This window comes from Platalea leucorodia (assembly GCF_965183815.1).
Source record: "Platalea leucorodia genome assembly, chromosome: Z".
NCBI lineage: Eukaryota > Metazoa > Chordata > Aves > Pelecaniformes > Threskiornithidae > Platalea > Platalea leucorodia.
The window spans coordinates 12,355,487-12,368,679 of NC_138858.1; the positions used below are offsets into that span (position 1 = coordinate 12,355,487).

Consider the following 13,193-nt stretch of genomic DNA (forward strand, 5'->3'; position numbering starts at 1 on the left):
TTGCTAGATTCCTTTACACTATTTTCCCTGCCCCCGTCTCATGCATACCTGAGGGAATGCGCTCTGCTCATCCAGAAGAGACAGAAGTCCAAGCGGCTTGGCCAGGAGCAGATTCTGCAGGGAAAGGAGACACATTACAGATATCTAAAGCAGTACAGGGCATCCACTCTCACCTACACCACCCTTTGAAGAGGTTCTTCCCAGGTGCATTTTCTCCCCATGACAGCATGACTCCTCTGTTGGCTGGATGGAGCAATTCTCTTCTGCCAGTCCTCTCACTCACCAGAATAGGTTCATTATTGTTGAATGTGATTGTCTCCCAAGGCAGCTCTTCTTCCTTATAGGCAGCCTGCTCCAGCTGGAAAATGTGCTGAAACAGAGAAAAAAGAGGTAGGAGCACCCAACAGACTTGGCTAGACAGCCCTGAACATCTTCCTTCCCACCCTGAACAGAGGACAGAAGCGTGGCTCTCTGACCCATGGCATCAGAGGCCCAGGATGAAACTGCTGTTCTGCATGCTCATCCATAAGCCGGTCACTCACTGATGCTGGTGCCTAAAGCAAGAACACTTCTCAGAGTGTAAGTGTCCCTGCTCTGCAAACTTTGGTCACTGCTTGACCCTTCTACTTCTTCCTTCCCTGCCCCAGTGGCTCCCCTGCCACAGCAGAGAAGGTTGCTGCTCTCTACCCTGCTTCACTGATCACCATTTCTGTCCTTCCAGACAGTAGACCTGTTCTCCCCACGCTCTCCTTCATATGCCAGGTAGATCAATGCTCTGCTTTCTCTGCCGCGCAAGGTGAGATCGCCCACAGCAGACTTACATGGTTAAAGAAGTGCTGCAGCTGCTCATTGGCCAAGTTTATGCAAAGCTGTTCGAAACGATTCACTGCAAAGTTTTCAAACCCAAAAATATCCAAGATACCTAAAAGAGGGAAGATGAGCACATCATGGAGCCTGCAGACCATCCCTGCAGATAGCTGCATACCCCAACACACGACTAAATCTCCCATCACCCAGCTCTTGTGGCACAGGGAAACGCCAATCAAGTCACCAGCGGCACCACTCCCATAACTCCCCTTGGAGAACTAGTCAGGAGAAGCCCCACTCCCACCCCCGGCTCCTCGGCAAAGCCAGACAGAGTGCCCCAGAACTACAGCCTCACGGTCGCTTCAGACTAACCAACTGCTCAGAGTCAGCCAAGGCCCTACAGAATTCATGCTGCTGACTGGTATCTCCAACACAATCGTGTCTTTCATGATGGATCCCTGCGTGCGATCTCTGCAAAACCTCACATTGTGCCCTTCCTTCGTTGTGTCTGAGGGACGCACATTTGAGGACAGAACAGGAGCAAGGCAGGCAGAACTCACCTATCTCCCTCAGTTCCACCTCAGGATCCACGTTCTCAGCCAGCAGCTCATTGATCTTGCAAACGATCCAGCCGAATACTCGGCCATATGCCACCTTTGCAATGGAGTCCCGAGCATCTGCACGAAGAGAACAACAGCAGCTCACTGAAGGGCTCCAAGGAGAGCAGGGAACACAGCACACAAGCTGGCTCAAGGCATCCACCTCTAGCAACGTCTCGTGGTTTATGAAGCTATTTTAAAGATCAGATAAACATTAGATATCTGTCAGATTGTCCCTGCCCTCTGTAAGCTCAAAGAGAGCTCTTTCATTCAAAAATCTTCACAATCTTTCTACAAGAACAGATATGGCATACTAGGGCACTTGTGAGACCATGTAAAACGGAAAATCGCCTTTCCAAAAAAGTCCTGCCACTTTTTAGAATATCCAGAGATTTGCTTTCCCCTCTGAAGGCCTACTGAGTGTGGATCCCCTCACTGCTAAACTAAGTGAGAGGCTCCAAGTTGTACTTGGAAAATTGAATGGTTCTGTTCCTCCTCACCCACAGCTGCCAAGTGTTTAAACACTGCGGACAAGAGGAGGATGCAATTGATGGAAAACTTGCTGACATTCCAAAAAGGAGACCAAATCAACATGACCTACTGCATGAAGCACCTACTGATGGGAGATGTTTATTTTACTGTCTAGAGAGATGCAAGAGAAGACATTTGGGAAACAGAACTAGCTAATTCCCCATTTTCATTTTTTTCTTTCATTTATTTTAAGCAATAATCTAGAAATCCTGGGATTTCATGCATTATTTTTTTAATTTTTAAAATCTTTTATTTTAACTGAACCTTTTTGTGCAGATTCTCTTGGATTATTTTCTTTTCTTATTGAAAGAGAAAATAACACTGTGCACTTGCTACTTTAACATACTCCCCTTTCACCTCACTCCTTCCCTGATACTGTGCTATCTCATTGATTCTCTCAGTTATTTCTCCACCTACTGCCTCTGCACACTGCCAGCATTCTGCAACAGGAGCCTTCCCCTCTTTTGTACAAATACCTACAGTTTCCTTCTAGGCTGGACTGAGGGAGAAAGCAAGGCTAATTCCTTGGTTTCTCACTTAATCTCCTGGAGATCAAACAAAAGCAGCATTCATGGTCCTACATGTCAGTAAGAGACTAAACAGATAAACATTGATATACTTGTCTCTGTGCAAGAGGAACGAAGGGGCACAGACAGACATCTTTGTTCCCAACAAGTTGCACATGTGTAGGGATACCCTTCCACCAAATATGGGTCAGTCTCTCTAGCCAGCACATCTGCAATTCATTATGTGTCTTACCTTCTGCGTGCTGCTGGGTGTGAAAACGCTGAATCTGCTCTCCTCGGGTCACTGACATTGTACAAATAAGGCATTTTAACAGTTCATCTTCTTGGACTCCAAACTGACCCTGGGAGAGGAAATAGATGAGGACAATCAATAGTAAACCCTTGCTCTACCTGTGAGAATTGCATCTCCTTGCGTCCATGCAACACGCAGTGTAATGGGGTCATGATTCAGATTAAGGCCTTTGAGCTCTGCTGTAAGGTAATTATTAGTGTTAACATCTCGCAGCACTGGAGTCAGATGCAGGCTCTGAGATCTGCATTATCCCTGCAGTGACCAAGCTCACTCTTGCCCTCTTTCTGAAATGCCTTCTCTTTTCCTCTCCCAGTGCTGCCACCTTTCACCTTCTCTGGGAGCCACGCCAGTCCCTGCTGAGCGGTTTAATGACTTATTGAACAGCACCACATAGAGGTGACTGTGCAGGTGCTGAGAGGTCTGAGCTTCAGCAGACATCAGAGTCACAGGAACCCACAAGAGACAGGAAACAAACAGACACAACTGAACCCCTTGGTCATTGCTTTAACAGGAATTCCCCTCCCCTGGGCAAAAAAACAAGGAGCAGACTTTAAGAAGTAAGACAAAAAGAAGCTGGCTGCTGAACAGATGTAGGTGGTTGTTTCTGGTATGGTGTAGGAGGGAAACAGGCAGAGAGATGTGAGTGAAACCAAAAACCAAGGGCGCTGGGATTTCAAATAGGTCAAAATAAAAAGACGTAGAAAAGGCAGAAATATGTTACGCTTTTCTGTTCTGTGTGGTTAACAAAGCAGGATAATGTATCCATCCCATATAATAAAAATGGGATGGTACTGGGCAATATATACTTCTTAATCTGTGATACTTTCATGTGAAATAATAGGAAGTTTAATTCTGGATAACCAACAAAAACTGATAGCAGTTAAGGCGGTATCCTTGGACAAGATCTGTTGAAAACACAGAACTAGTGTTCAGATACTGCACACCTGAATTTCTCCAAGGCATCATCACACTTAGTAACATATAACATTTAATTTTAAAAAGCTTGTATTGTATGAAGTCAATAAGGCACATGTGATATCACCATATACAAGACACTGGTTCTAGACACACAAGAAACAGAAGTTGAGAAGGGTCTCTTTAGGAATGAATAGCAGTGAACACAAATGCAGTCGTGGGGTCATACTGTGCATTTCTGGAAAAAACTCCTTGTTCTTCAGGAGCCTTCGCACTCTGAGGCAGAAACGTCCTCTGCCATCTCTGGCAGGAGCAGCTCCTGCAGTCACACTGCCAGTGGGAACCAGCATCATATCCGTAGGGTTTCTGTCAGCTCTTCTTGTGACTCACCGCTGCAGCCTTCAGCCACCCCCGGGAGGCTTCGCTCACTTTTACAGACCCATTGCTCTCCTCAGGCTCAAAGGTCACATTGCCCAGAGACAACACACCAGCCAAGATAGCCTGCATGTCCACTTGCTCCTAAAACACAAAACAAAGGTGACTGAAAACCTATCAGCATGTAACAGACAACATGGAGGCCCCCAAAGTTGGAGAGCTGAGGGAAAGGCACAGGCAGCCTCTGGGACAAGGCTCTATACAAAGTCTGACAGGCTCAGGTCATTTGGAAGCAATATGGAAAATCCAGAAAGGAGAGAAATAGCCCTGAGCCTCAAAACAGCAGCCGGAAAGAAACCCTATGCCTGCAGGAAGCACAGATGGAAATTAAACGACCCCAGACTGACCTGTTCTTGGAAGCCCACCATGTCAAGGGCATTGCACACCTCTTGGTATTTGTGCTTCCAGCGCTGAGCTACATCCTGTGTACCAAATCGTCCACTTATGTACCTGAGAAAGGGTATATCCCACACAAAACCGTCACACAATCAGCACTGCAAGTCAGTCCCAATGGAAAAAAGCAGATCAGCAGCAGTGGAGACGTGAAAGGGAAAGAAACATTTCCAAGGTAATGCAACAAAGAAGAGACTCCAGACCTCCCAGCTTCCATGATGACCCATAAGATCTCTTCATCCAGCTCCATTCAGATCCCACTCCAGCTTCCATTCATTTGTTTACCTGTACCAGACTCCACAGATAGAGCCACAGGGCAGAGGCATAGGCTCCATTATGCTGCTTTCCCCTCCATCCCCCATCACAAAGACTAAACTAGGGTCTGCCTTTAAAGTACCTGTAGAATGAAGGATCCAATAGCCCATACATCTCCTTTTCCTCAGAAGAGAGTCCAGCAAACATGTAGTAGAAGATATGGAAATTCCTCTCCCTGGTATCTTGTTGCACTACTCGTGACTTCTCTAACAGGTACTCACTCAGCTTTGCACCTCGCACTGCACACAAGAAGGTGACAGGGTAAACATTGCACTTGGGGACATGAAGCTGACTGAGCTGTCCTGCATCTCTTATTTGGTGATAGGAGCATGGAATTGTCTAAAATAACTTTCTTGTGTACAACAGCCTCTAGGCTGCCCAGCACCCTGGAAATGGGCTTCTCCATGCTTCCCATCATCTTAGAGATGTCTGCTCACCTCCTTTAGCACCAACCAAGGCTTCTGGCACCGCAGAGTATTACTGATACCTCCCCTGCACCATCGCCCCCCTATCCTTCCTGTACTCCCACACTGTCCAAACCCAGGCCTTATCCTACAGCTGTGGTTGCTGTAAGATTTTACTTAATTGCACACCCTTCCCACAGGGAGTCAAGTATCAAAATTTCACCCTCTGCAAGTTCTGGCTACTCAGTCCACTCCCTCCAGTGCCTAACCATCCCCCAGACTAGTAATTGCCCTTGACTTCACCTGTATTCTTCTGGAAACGCAGCTGTATGTATTTTCCAAAGCGGCTGCTGTTGTCATTCATCACAGTCTGGGCATTGCCAAAAGCTTCAAGCAACGGATTTACCTAAAACAAGTGAGCAAGTAGAACAAGCATTCTTCAAATTAAGTGATCCAATCTAACTTACTTGGAAAAGTTTAACTTCAGCATTGACTGTTCAGCATTCAGCTGGAATAGGAACCACTCCATGAGGACTCAAGAGCACCTATTTTATCATATCCTGCATAAAGGAAGTGAAAGAGGCAAATACAACAAAGACTAAGCAGCATGAGATTACTGAAAATACGCACAATCAAACTGATTTGATCTCAGTAAGATCATTGACTCATGTGTTAAAAGGTAAGGTTGGTATAACAGATTTCCACAAAGTATCTGACATGGTATCACTAGACAATTTCATTGCTATACTACAACAATAAACAAGGTAAATATGGGAGTCAGTAAATGTAAGCATGATAACTTAGCTACTGAAATTTGTAGACAGCCTAAGGCTCAGGACAGTGAATTATAAAGAAACTAACAGAACAATCAGACCAGCTTGGTAAACTGGATGCAAACAAGGTCAAACAACAATTTTTCTGTATTTGAGCAAAGAATGACTGCTGACTGGAAGAATAAGCCCTTAGGGTACATGCTGGGCAGCCTGCTGAACACAGCTTTACAGCATGACACTGTAATCCCAAAAGGGCTAACATGGCCCTTGAATATATCTACGGGAACCAAATAAGATTTCTATTATGCCTTCCGTCACCTCTAGGTTTTCCAAGGGCAGCTCACCTGGATTGAAGTGAACTTTGTTTCCAATGGAGGAATTGCAGGCTGGCTACAAGCATTGCAAGTCTTTCAGGGTCCATTAGGCAAGACACTACGCTGAGCAAACACAGCTATCCTGCTTCCTGAACCCGCTCAGGTCAGGCGCGGCTTGGCAGCGTTGCCCAGGCCAGCTCTAAGTGGAGCCAGCAGGTATATCAATGCCACGTTCCCACAATGCAGCACAGGCATGCACCGCGGATCCACCGTGGATGATACCACACTGAAATAACATGCCATTTCAGAGCCCAAGGCATAGCACAGTGTTTACATGGCAAGGTTTTGGTAGTGGGAAGGGCTAGAGGAGTGGCTTCTGTGAGAAGATGCCAGAAGCCTCCCCCATGTCCAATAAAGCCAACGCCAGCCAGCTCCAAGATGGACGTGCTGCTGGCCAAGGCTGAGCCCATCAGCGATGGTGGTAGCGCGTCTGGGAGAACATAGTTAAGAAGGGGGAAAAATTGCTGTGCAACTGCAGCTGGAGAGAGGAGTGAGAATGTGTGAGAGGCAGAGCCCTGCAGACACCCAGGTCAGTGCAGAAGGAGGGGGAGGAGGTGCTCCAGGTGCCGGAGCAGAGATTCCCCTGCAGCCCCTGGGGAAGACCATGGTGAGGCAGGCTGTCCCCCTGCAGCCCATGGAGGTTAATGGTGGAGCAGAGATCCACCTGCAGCCCGTGGAGGACCCCACGCCGGAGCAGGGGGATGCCCGAAGGAGGCTGCGAGCCCATGGGAAGCCCACACTGGAGCAGGCTCCTGGCAGGACCTGTGGCCCCGTGGAGAGAGGAGCCCAGGCTGGAGCAGGTTTGCTGGCAGGGCTGGTGACCCCGCGGGGGACCCACGCTGGAGCAGTCTGCTCCTGAAGGACTGCGCCCCGTGGAAGGGACCCACGCTGGGGCAGTTCGTGAGGAACTGCAGCCCTGGGAAGGGCTCACGCTGGAGCAGTGCGTGGGGGACTGTCTGCCGTGGGAGGGACCCCACGCTGGAGCAGGGGCAGAGTGTGAGGAGTCCTCCCCTGAGGAGGAAGGAGCGGCAGAGACAGCGTGTGGTGAACTGACCGCAAGCCCCATTCCCGTCCCCCTGCGCCGCTTGGGGGGAGGAGGTAGAGAAATTGCGAGTGAAGTTGAGCCTGGGAAGAAGGGAGGGGTGGGGGGAAGGTGTTTTAAGGTTTGTTCTTATTTCTTGTTATCCTACTCTGTTGTTAATTGGTAATAAATTAAATTAATTTTCCCCAAGTCGAGTCTGTTTCACCTGGTGAGTGATGTCTCCCTGTCCTTATCTCGACCCACGAGCCTTCTGTCATATTTTTCTCCCCCAGTCCAGTTGACGAGGGGGAGCTATAGAGCAGCTTGGTGGGCACCTGGTGTCCAGCCAAAGTTAACCCACCACACACAGAAAGATCTCTCTGATTCTACAGGAAACCTGAAAACTTTAAAATGAAGTAGTCCAAGAACTCATTCTGCTTAATCTATCACATGACAGGTTAAGGTATGATTTGCTCAAAAAATCCCACAACTCCTTGAGGAGCAATTCAAGTGGAAATACTTCAGACCAAAGAGACGAATATGTTTCAAAATCAGCTAGCAAAGGTACATGACAACAGCAAAGATTAAGTAGCCAGTTAGCAGGTATGTGCCTGACAGTAAGTGTAAGTAGCCAAGTAAAGGTGACCGAAGGCTGTGCGGATTCTCCCTGTGTACCACTAAATCAAGACTTCATTTTTCTAACAAAAGTCCCTGTTCTACCTCAAACAGGAAATTATTCAGAAAAATGCCCCTAATCCCCTGTCACAGAGAACATGATAAACGATCACAATAGTTTTCTATCATTTAAGATACCACTACGTTCCCAGCAAACAGAATTACTGACTTACCAACCGTTCTCATTTGTGGTCAGCTATTTCACCATCCTAATCCACTATTTTCTTATGTGTCTTATGTTTTGCTCCCTGACTTGCGGTGGTGATTCATCAGCAGGCTTCCTCGGCCTAACGCAAGTTGTCTTGCAGCAGTGTTGCTTCTGCATCTTCAGGCACCATCCTGTAATGACCTACCTGAAGGATCTGCTGCTCCAGCTGCGAGTTGCCTTTGCATAGGTTCATTATGTGCTGCAACAATAGCTTCGTACTCTCTGTTTTCCCTGCACCGCTCTCTCCACTGCCAAGAAAAAGCAAAGGAAATTCCAGGAGCTGTAAAATATAGTTGTTCTGTCCCTTATGTCTTGGTGCCCCAGCACAGAGTGCTTCCCTGTCCAAGGGTTTCACAACTTTTTCAGCTAAACTGCATGTGTGAGTACAAACCCACACCACAGCTTTACGCGGCAGGTCCCAAGAGGTCCTGATCCCTCCCCAGGAGAATTTTACCCATCTGCAAGGGAGTACAGATACCCCATTCTGTCACCTCTGGATGGGGTGCACTGGACAGAACATTTGCTCTGCTTCTTAAGAAAAAAATATACGTAATTTCTGGAAAACAACCTCCTTCAAAAGTGATCTGACACGTTGACTCCCCCACATATGCTGGAGTCAACAGCTTCCTCTTTCTTCAAAGAGACTTGCCCCATCCTTCTATATCCACGAGTACTGATCTCGAGATACTGTGGCGATCTCAGACCTCAGGCACTTCACACATTCACATGCATCAGTCGGTTGAGAACGTGGGCACACCGCCGCAGAGCTGCCCGCACACCCACAGTGGTGCACGTCACTCTTCCATCACACGTGCCCAGCTCCTCCGCCTCCAAGTCAAACAAGCAGCACTTGGAAAGCGCAGTTTCTCCAGTCCGGGGAGGGGGAATTTACAAGCAGTGAGACAACGTGTCCTTGATCGACAACGTCATGCTGGCAGAGAACTTCAGCATATGCATAGAAAAAAAATGCAGGAAATGCTGAAGGTATACTTGAGGGCAGGTCTCCATTTCCACACCCGACCTTTGAGCATCTGGTGTGGCTTTAGTGCTTTGTAGCTCCCAGTGGCTCTGTGCTTGGGATCAATTATGTGTCATAGGTGGCTAAATACCTCAAATACTGCAACAGATACCTGATCTCAAGCACAGATCAGACCATCACCATCTGAATATGCACAAAAAAACCAAGACCATTTTGCCGCCTGAGAACATGCCATCCAGACAGTGCCCCTGCTCAGTATGTAAGATGTTTTTTTTGTTTTCAGTGACTTCCTTCCTCCACAAAAGCACTATCAGTCAGCAATCCCATGGTTCAAGCTTGTCTTTTTACCCTCCTACAAGCACAACAGCTTCACCAGGTCCTGCAAACACTATCCAGCTGCAAGTGTGTAACTGCCCCAGGCTGTGAAAAAAACTAAAGCCATCTCTAGGAGACTGAAGTGCTGTACCACAGCATACCCAGGCTGTGACTAACGTCCTTCGTCCTTCGGGATTGGGAAGGGAAGAGGAGCCAGCGGAATTTGCAGCACAGGACAACTTGATTGCAATGAGCATTTGTCACCTGGAGGCAGCTGCTGCGTTCAACATCAGCCTCTGAAACATGCCAACCAGACCTCCCAGACTAAGCTGGAGAGACCAGAGAGACCACAAAGAACAGCAGAGCCTGGTGCCTCCCCGTGCTGTTCTGATGAACCGTGGTATAACAGGAGTGACTTCCTCCTCTCCCTCCACCCCAACTTTGCTCATGACAGGTAATCTTATTAATGAGTGTTTCTGCACTCGCAGAAAGCAAAACCATGAACTTCCTGTGACAGCAACACACAGACCAATCAATGGGGTTTCAAGATGCACAGGAGTACTTCACACTGTCATCGCTGAGACCACAAACTGCTGGGAGAAAACAATCAGACCACTGACTTCTTGGCAAACACCCACAGGTTACTCTTACTTGTCTTCCATCTCCCAAGACAAATACTATGACTGTTGTCCATCCCTAAGAGCCCTACCAGCAGCACCTCTTCCACCTGCTGACTCCACGGCCACCACCTCGTGAGAGCACTTCATGTGAAGCACAGGCACTGATGGCTTGCAGGCCAGAGAAATGAGTGGGGCGCAAGCAACCCTCAGGGTCAGCTCCCAGTCCCACCAGAACACTCAGCAGTGATTCAGCAAGCCATTTCCACACCATGTAGACTGAAAATATGGATAAAATAATCAGAAGACCAATATAAAGAAGGGAACATTAAATCAAACAAGCTGGCAATTAACATTTCAACTGAGATGACAAACCATTCTCGACAAGACACAGAACAGGCAGTTAGTGTTTTGAGGGTTTCTCTGCTAGTTGATACTGTTTGAGGCTTTCTCTACTAGTTGATGTTATCGCCGCCCTGCACAGTTTCAGCCGAACAATAGTGACATCATGGAGTAAAATGCTCGTGACACTCGTATGCTCTTTGGTTACACGAGCCCATCTTTTTCCCTTCTAGTGCACAGAACTGACCGTGACAATAAGATTTTCCCTGATCAGATTCCCAAAGGTCTTAGGGCAAAAAAGTTTTTCTTCCTGCTGCTCTTTGGTTATATATGGGAAGCTCCACTTTGGGAAAACAGGTCCCTTCCATTATGTGTAACCTCTATTACAGCAGTTAGAGTGGGCGTTGTTTCCCCAAAGAAGAGCATCCTATGGCTTTCCCCAGAGCTGGTTAAATCTTTCCAATGCCACATCCCTCCAGGAGCAAACCCAACATATTCACCTGCGTTACCAGCATCGGCAGCTGAGCTGCTCCACAAAAGCCAGCTTTGTCTGCCATGCACCTCCGTTCGCGACCTGCCCGCTCTCCTGTCTGGAAGGCGGACGGGTGGGGAACGGCGATGCGTCGCAAGCGCAGCTGGGTTTTGACCCGCCAACAGCATCGGAGAGGAGCTTCGCCTGAAACTTCAGCGGGGAGAGCCCAGCGAGAGCTTGGTGGCCGCTACCCGGACCCCAGCCTCCGCCGGGCTCCAGCGAGAGCCCCCCAGACCTCACCTGATGACGATACACTGGTTCTGGGGCCCGCCGCCCCGGCGGCCCAGCATGGCGTGGTAGGCCCGGCTGGCCACGGCGAAGATGTGGGGCAACAGCGTGCTGGTCTCGTGGTGCCGGTACCGCTCGGAGACCTGGGGGGGAAGCGATGGCGGGGAGGCGGTGAAGGGGCTGGGGGGCAGCGGGGCCCGGCCGGCGGGGGCCCGCGGGGGCTCACCTCTCTCCCGTACAGCGGCAGGGGCTGGAAGGGGTTCATGGCGATGAGGATGTCCCCGACGTCGGTCTGGCGGAGAGGAGAGAGCCGGTCAGCCGAGCGCCCGCCGCCGCCCCCCGCCCCGGCCCCGGCCCCCGGCCCTCACGTAGATCTGCTGCCGCAGGAACCGCTCCCGCAGCCCGCCCAGCATCGCCGCCTCGTCCAGCTCCGCCAGCGCCGCCAGGTCCCCGGCCGCCGGGCGACGTTCCCCCACCGACACCATGCCGGACGGCTCCCGGCTCCCAGCGCCCGGCTGCCGGCCTGCCCGCCCTCCCCGGCCCGGCCCCGGCCCCGCTCCCGCTCCTCCCCGGGACCGCCCGCCCGGGGCGGGGTCGCCGTTTGAACGCGGGGCGGCGGCGGGGACCAGCAGGTAACGGGCGGCGGGGGCGGTGCGGCCTCAGGCAGGGCCCGGGGCGGAGGCGGGGGGCCCCTCGGGTGGAAGGCCGCCCTGCCGCGGTGGCGAGGCGGTTCAAAGGAGGCAGCAGGAGCGGGGGGAAGCAGGTAAGAGCCGCCCTGAGGCCTCGGGGGCTGAGCCTTCCCGCCGCCTCTTCTACAGCAGTCAGCGTCCTCAGGGGTGGAGCTGAGTGGCCCTTGGAGCTGGCCCACGAGGTGGTTAACCCTTCTGAGACATCACGAGTGGCCATGCTGGGGTAATCAAGGGAGATTTTCGGAGGGTATTCAAAACAGAAAATCTAGAAGTGTTGTAGGGAATATTGCTAATGGGGTACCATAAGGTAGTTAACTGTACAGAAAGTATAGAGCGGTTTCTCTCCTGAGAAGAGAGAAGCGAGCTGGAGCGCTTCCCTCACCTGCAGGTGAGGTATTTTCTGTCCTGCCCATGGGCTCCTGCCAACTCTCGCCCTGCAGACCTGAGACAGTAAGAACGTAATGTATTTTGGAATAATGGGAGTGTTTTGCGCCGCTTTATGTGAGCGGGAGGTGGTCAAACCTGGGGTAACATTTTTTGTCTGTCTTTTTTTTTTTTTTTTTTTTTTTTTTAATTATTATTTGTTCAAAGAAATTGGGCTGCCAAATGAAAATCATGACTGCAACCTACCCTGGCTAAAGGAGCTCTGTGAACGTCTATTTTAGTCTGTTATCGGTGAGTACTTTGCAACTGCATGCTAACGCTAAGCTCTTGCCTGGTATTCCCTGCAGCGCGGCGCCTCCATCCACGGGGTGCCAGGTCTGCCCTGTTTGACCAAGACGTGGCCTCGGCTAGGCTTGTGGTTGTGTTGTGAGCAAATATAGAAGCTCTCATTTGCGGCTTACATAGAATCATTTAGGTCGGAAAAGACCTTTAAGATGATGAAGTCCAAGCATACACCTATCACTGCCAAGTCCACCACTAAACCATGTTCTCAAGCACCACGTCTACCCATCTTTTAAATACCTCCAGGGATGGAGACTCAACCACTTTCCTGGGCAGCCTGTTCCAGTGCCTGACTGCCCTTTCAGTGAAGAAGTTTTTCCTAATATCCAACCTAAACCTCCCCTGGCGCAGCTTGAGGCCGTTTCCTCTTGTCCTATTGCTTGTTACTTGGGAGAAGAGACCGACCCCCACCTCACTACAGCCTCCTGCCAGGCAGTTGTAGAGAGCAATAAGGTCTTCCCTCAGCCTCCTCTTCCCCAGACTAAACAACCCCAGC

General features: G+C 49.9%; 1 protein-coding gene across 1 annotated transcript; it reads right to left on the reverse strand.

Moving 5' to 3' along the window:
• Nucleotides 1-1,169: 1,169 nt before the first annotated feature.
• Nucleotides 1,170-11,767, reverse strand: LOC309602079 (unconventional myosin-VIIa-like; the record flags this gene model as incomplete). Its single annotated transcript, XM_082335384.1, has 11 exons — nt 1,170-1,315; nt 1,368-1,484; nt 2,697-2,805; nt 4,062-4,190; nt 4,454-4,556; nt 4,897-5,053; nt 5,522-5,624; nt 8,415-8,517; nt 11,295-11,425; nt 11,509-11,574; nt 11,651-11,767. The coding sequence occupies 11 exons, from the start codon at nt 11,765-11,767 to the stop codon at nt 1,170-1,172; spliced, it is 1,281 nt and encodes a 426-aa protein (XP_082191510.1).
• Between the last annotated feature and the right edge of the window lie 1,426 nt (nt 11,768-13,193).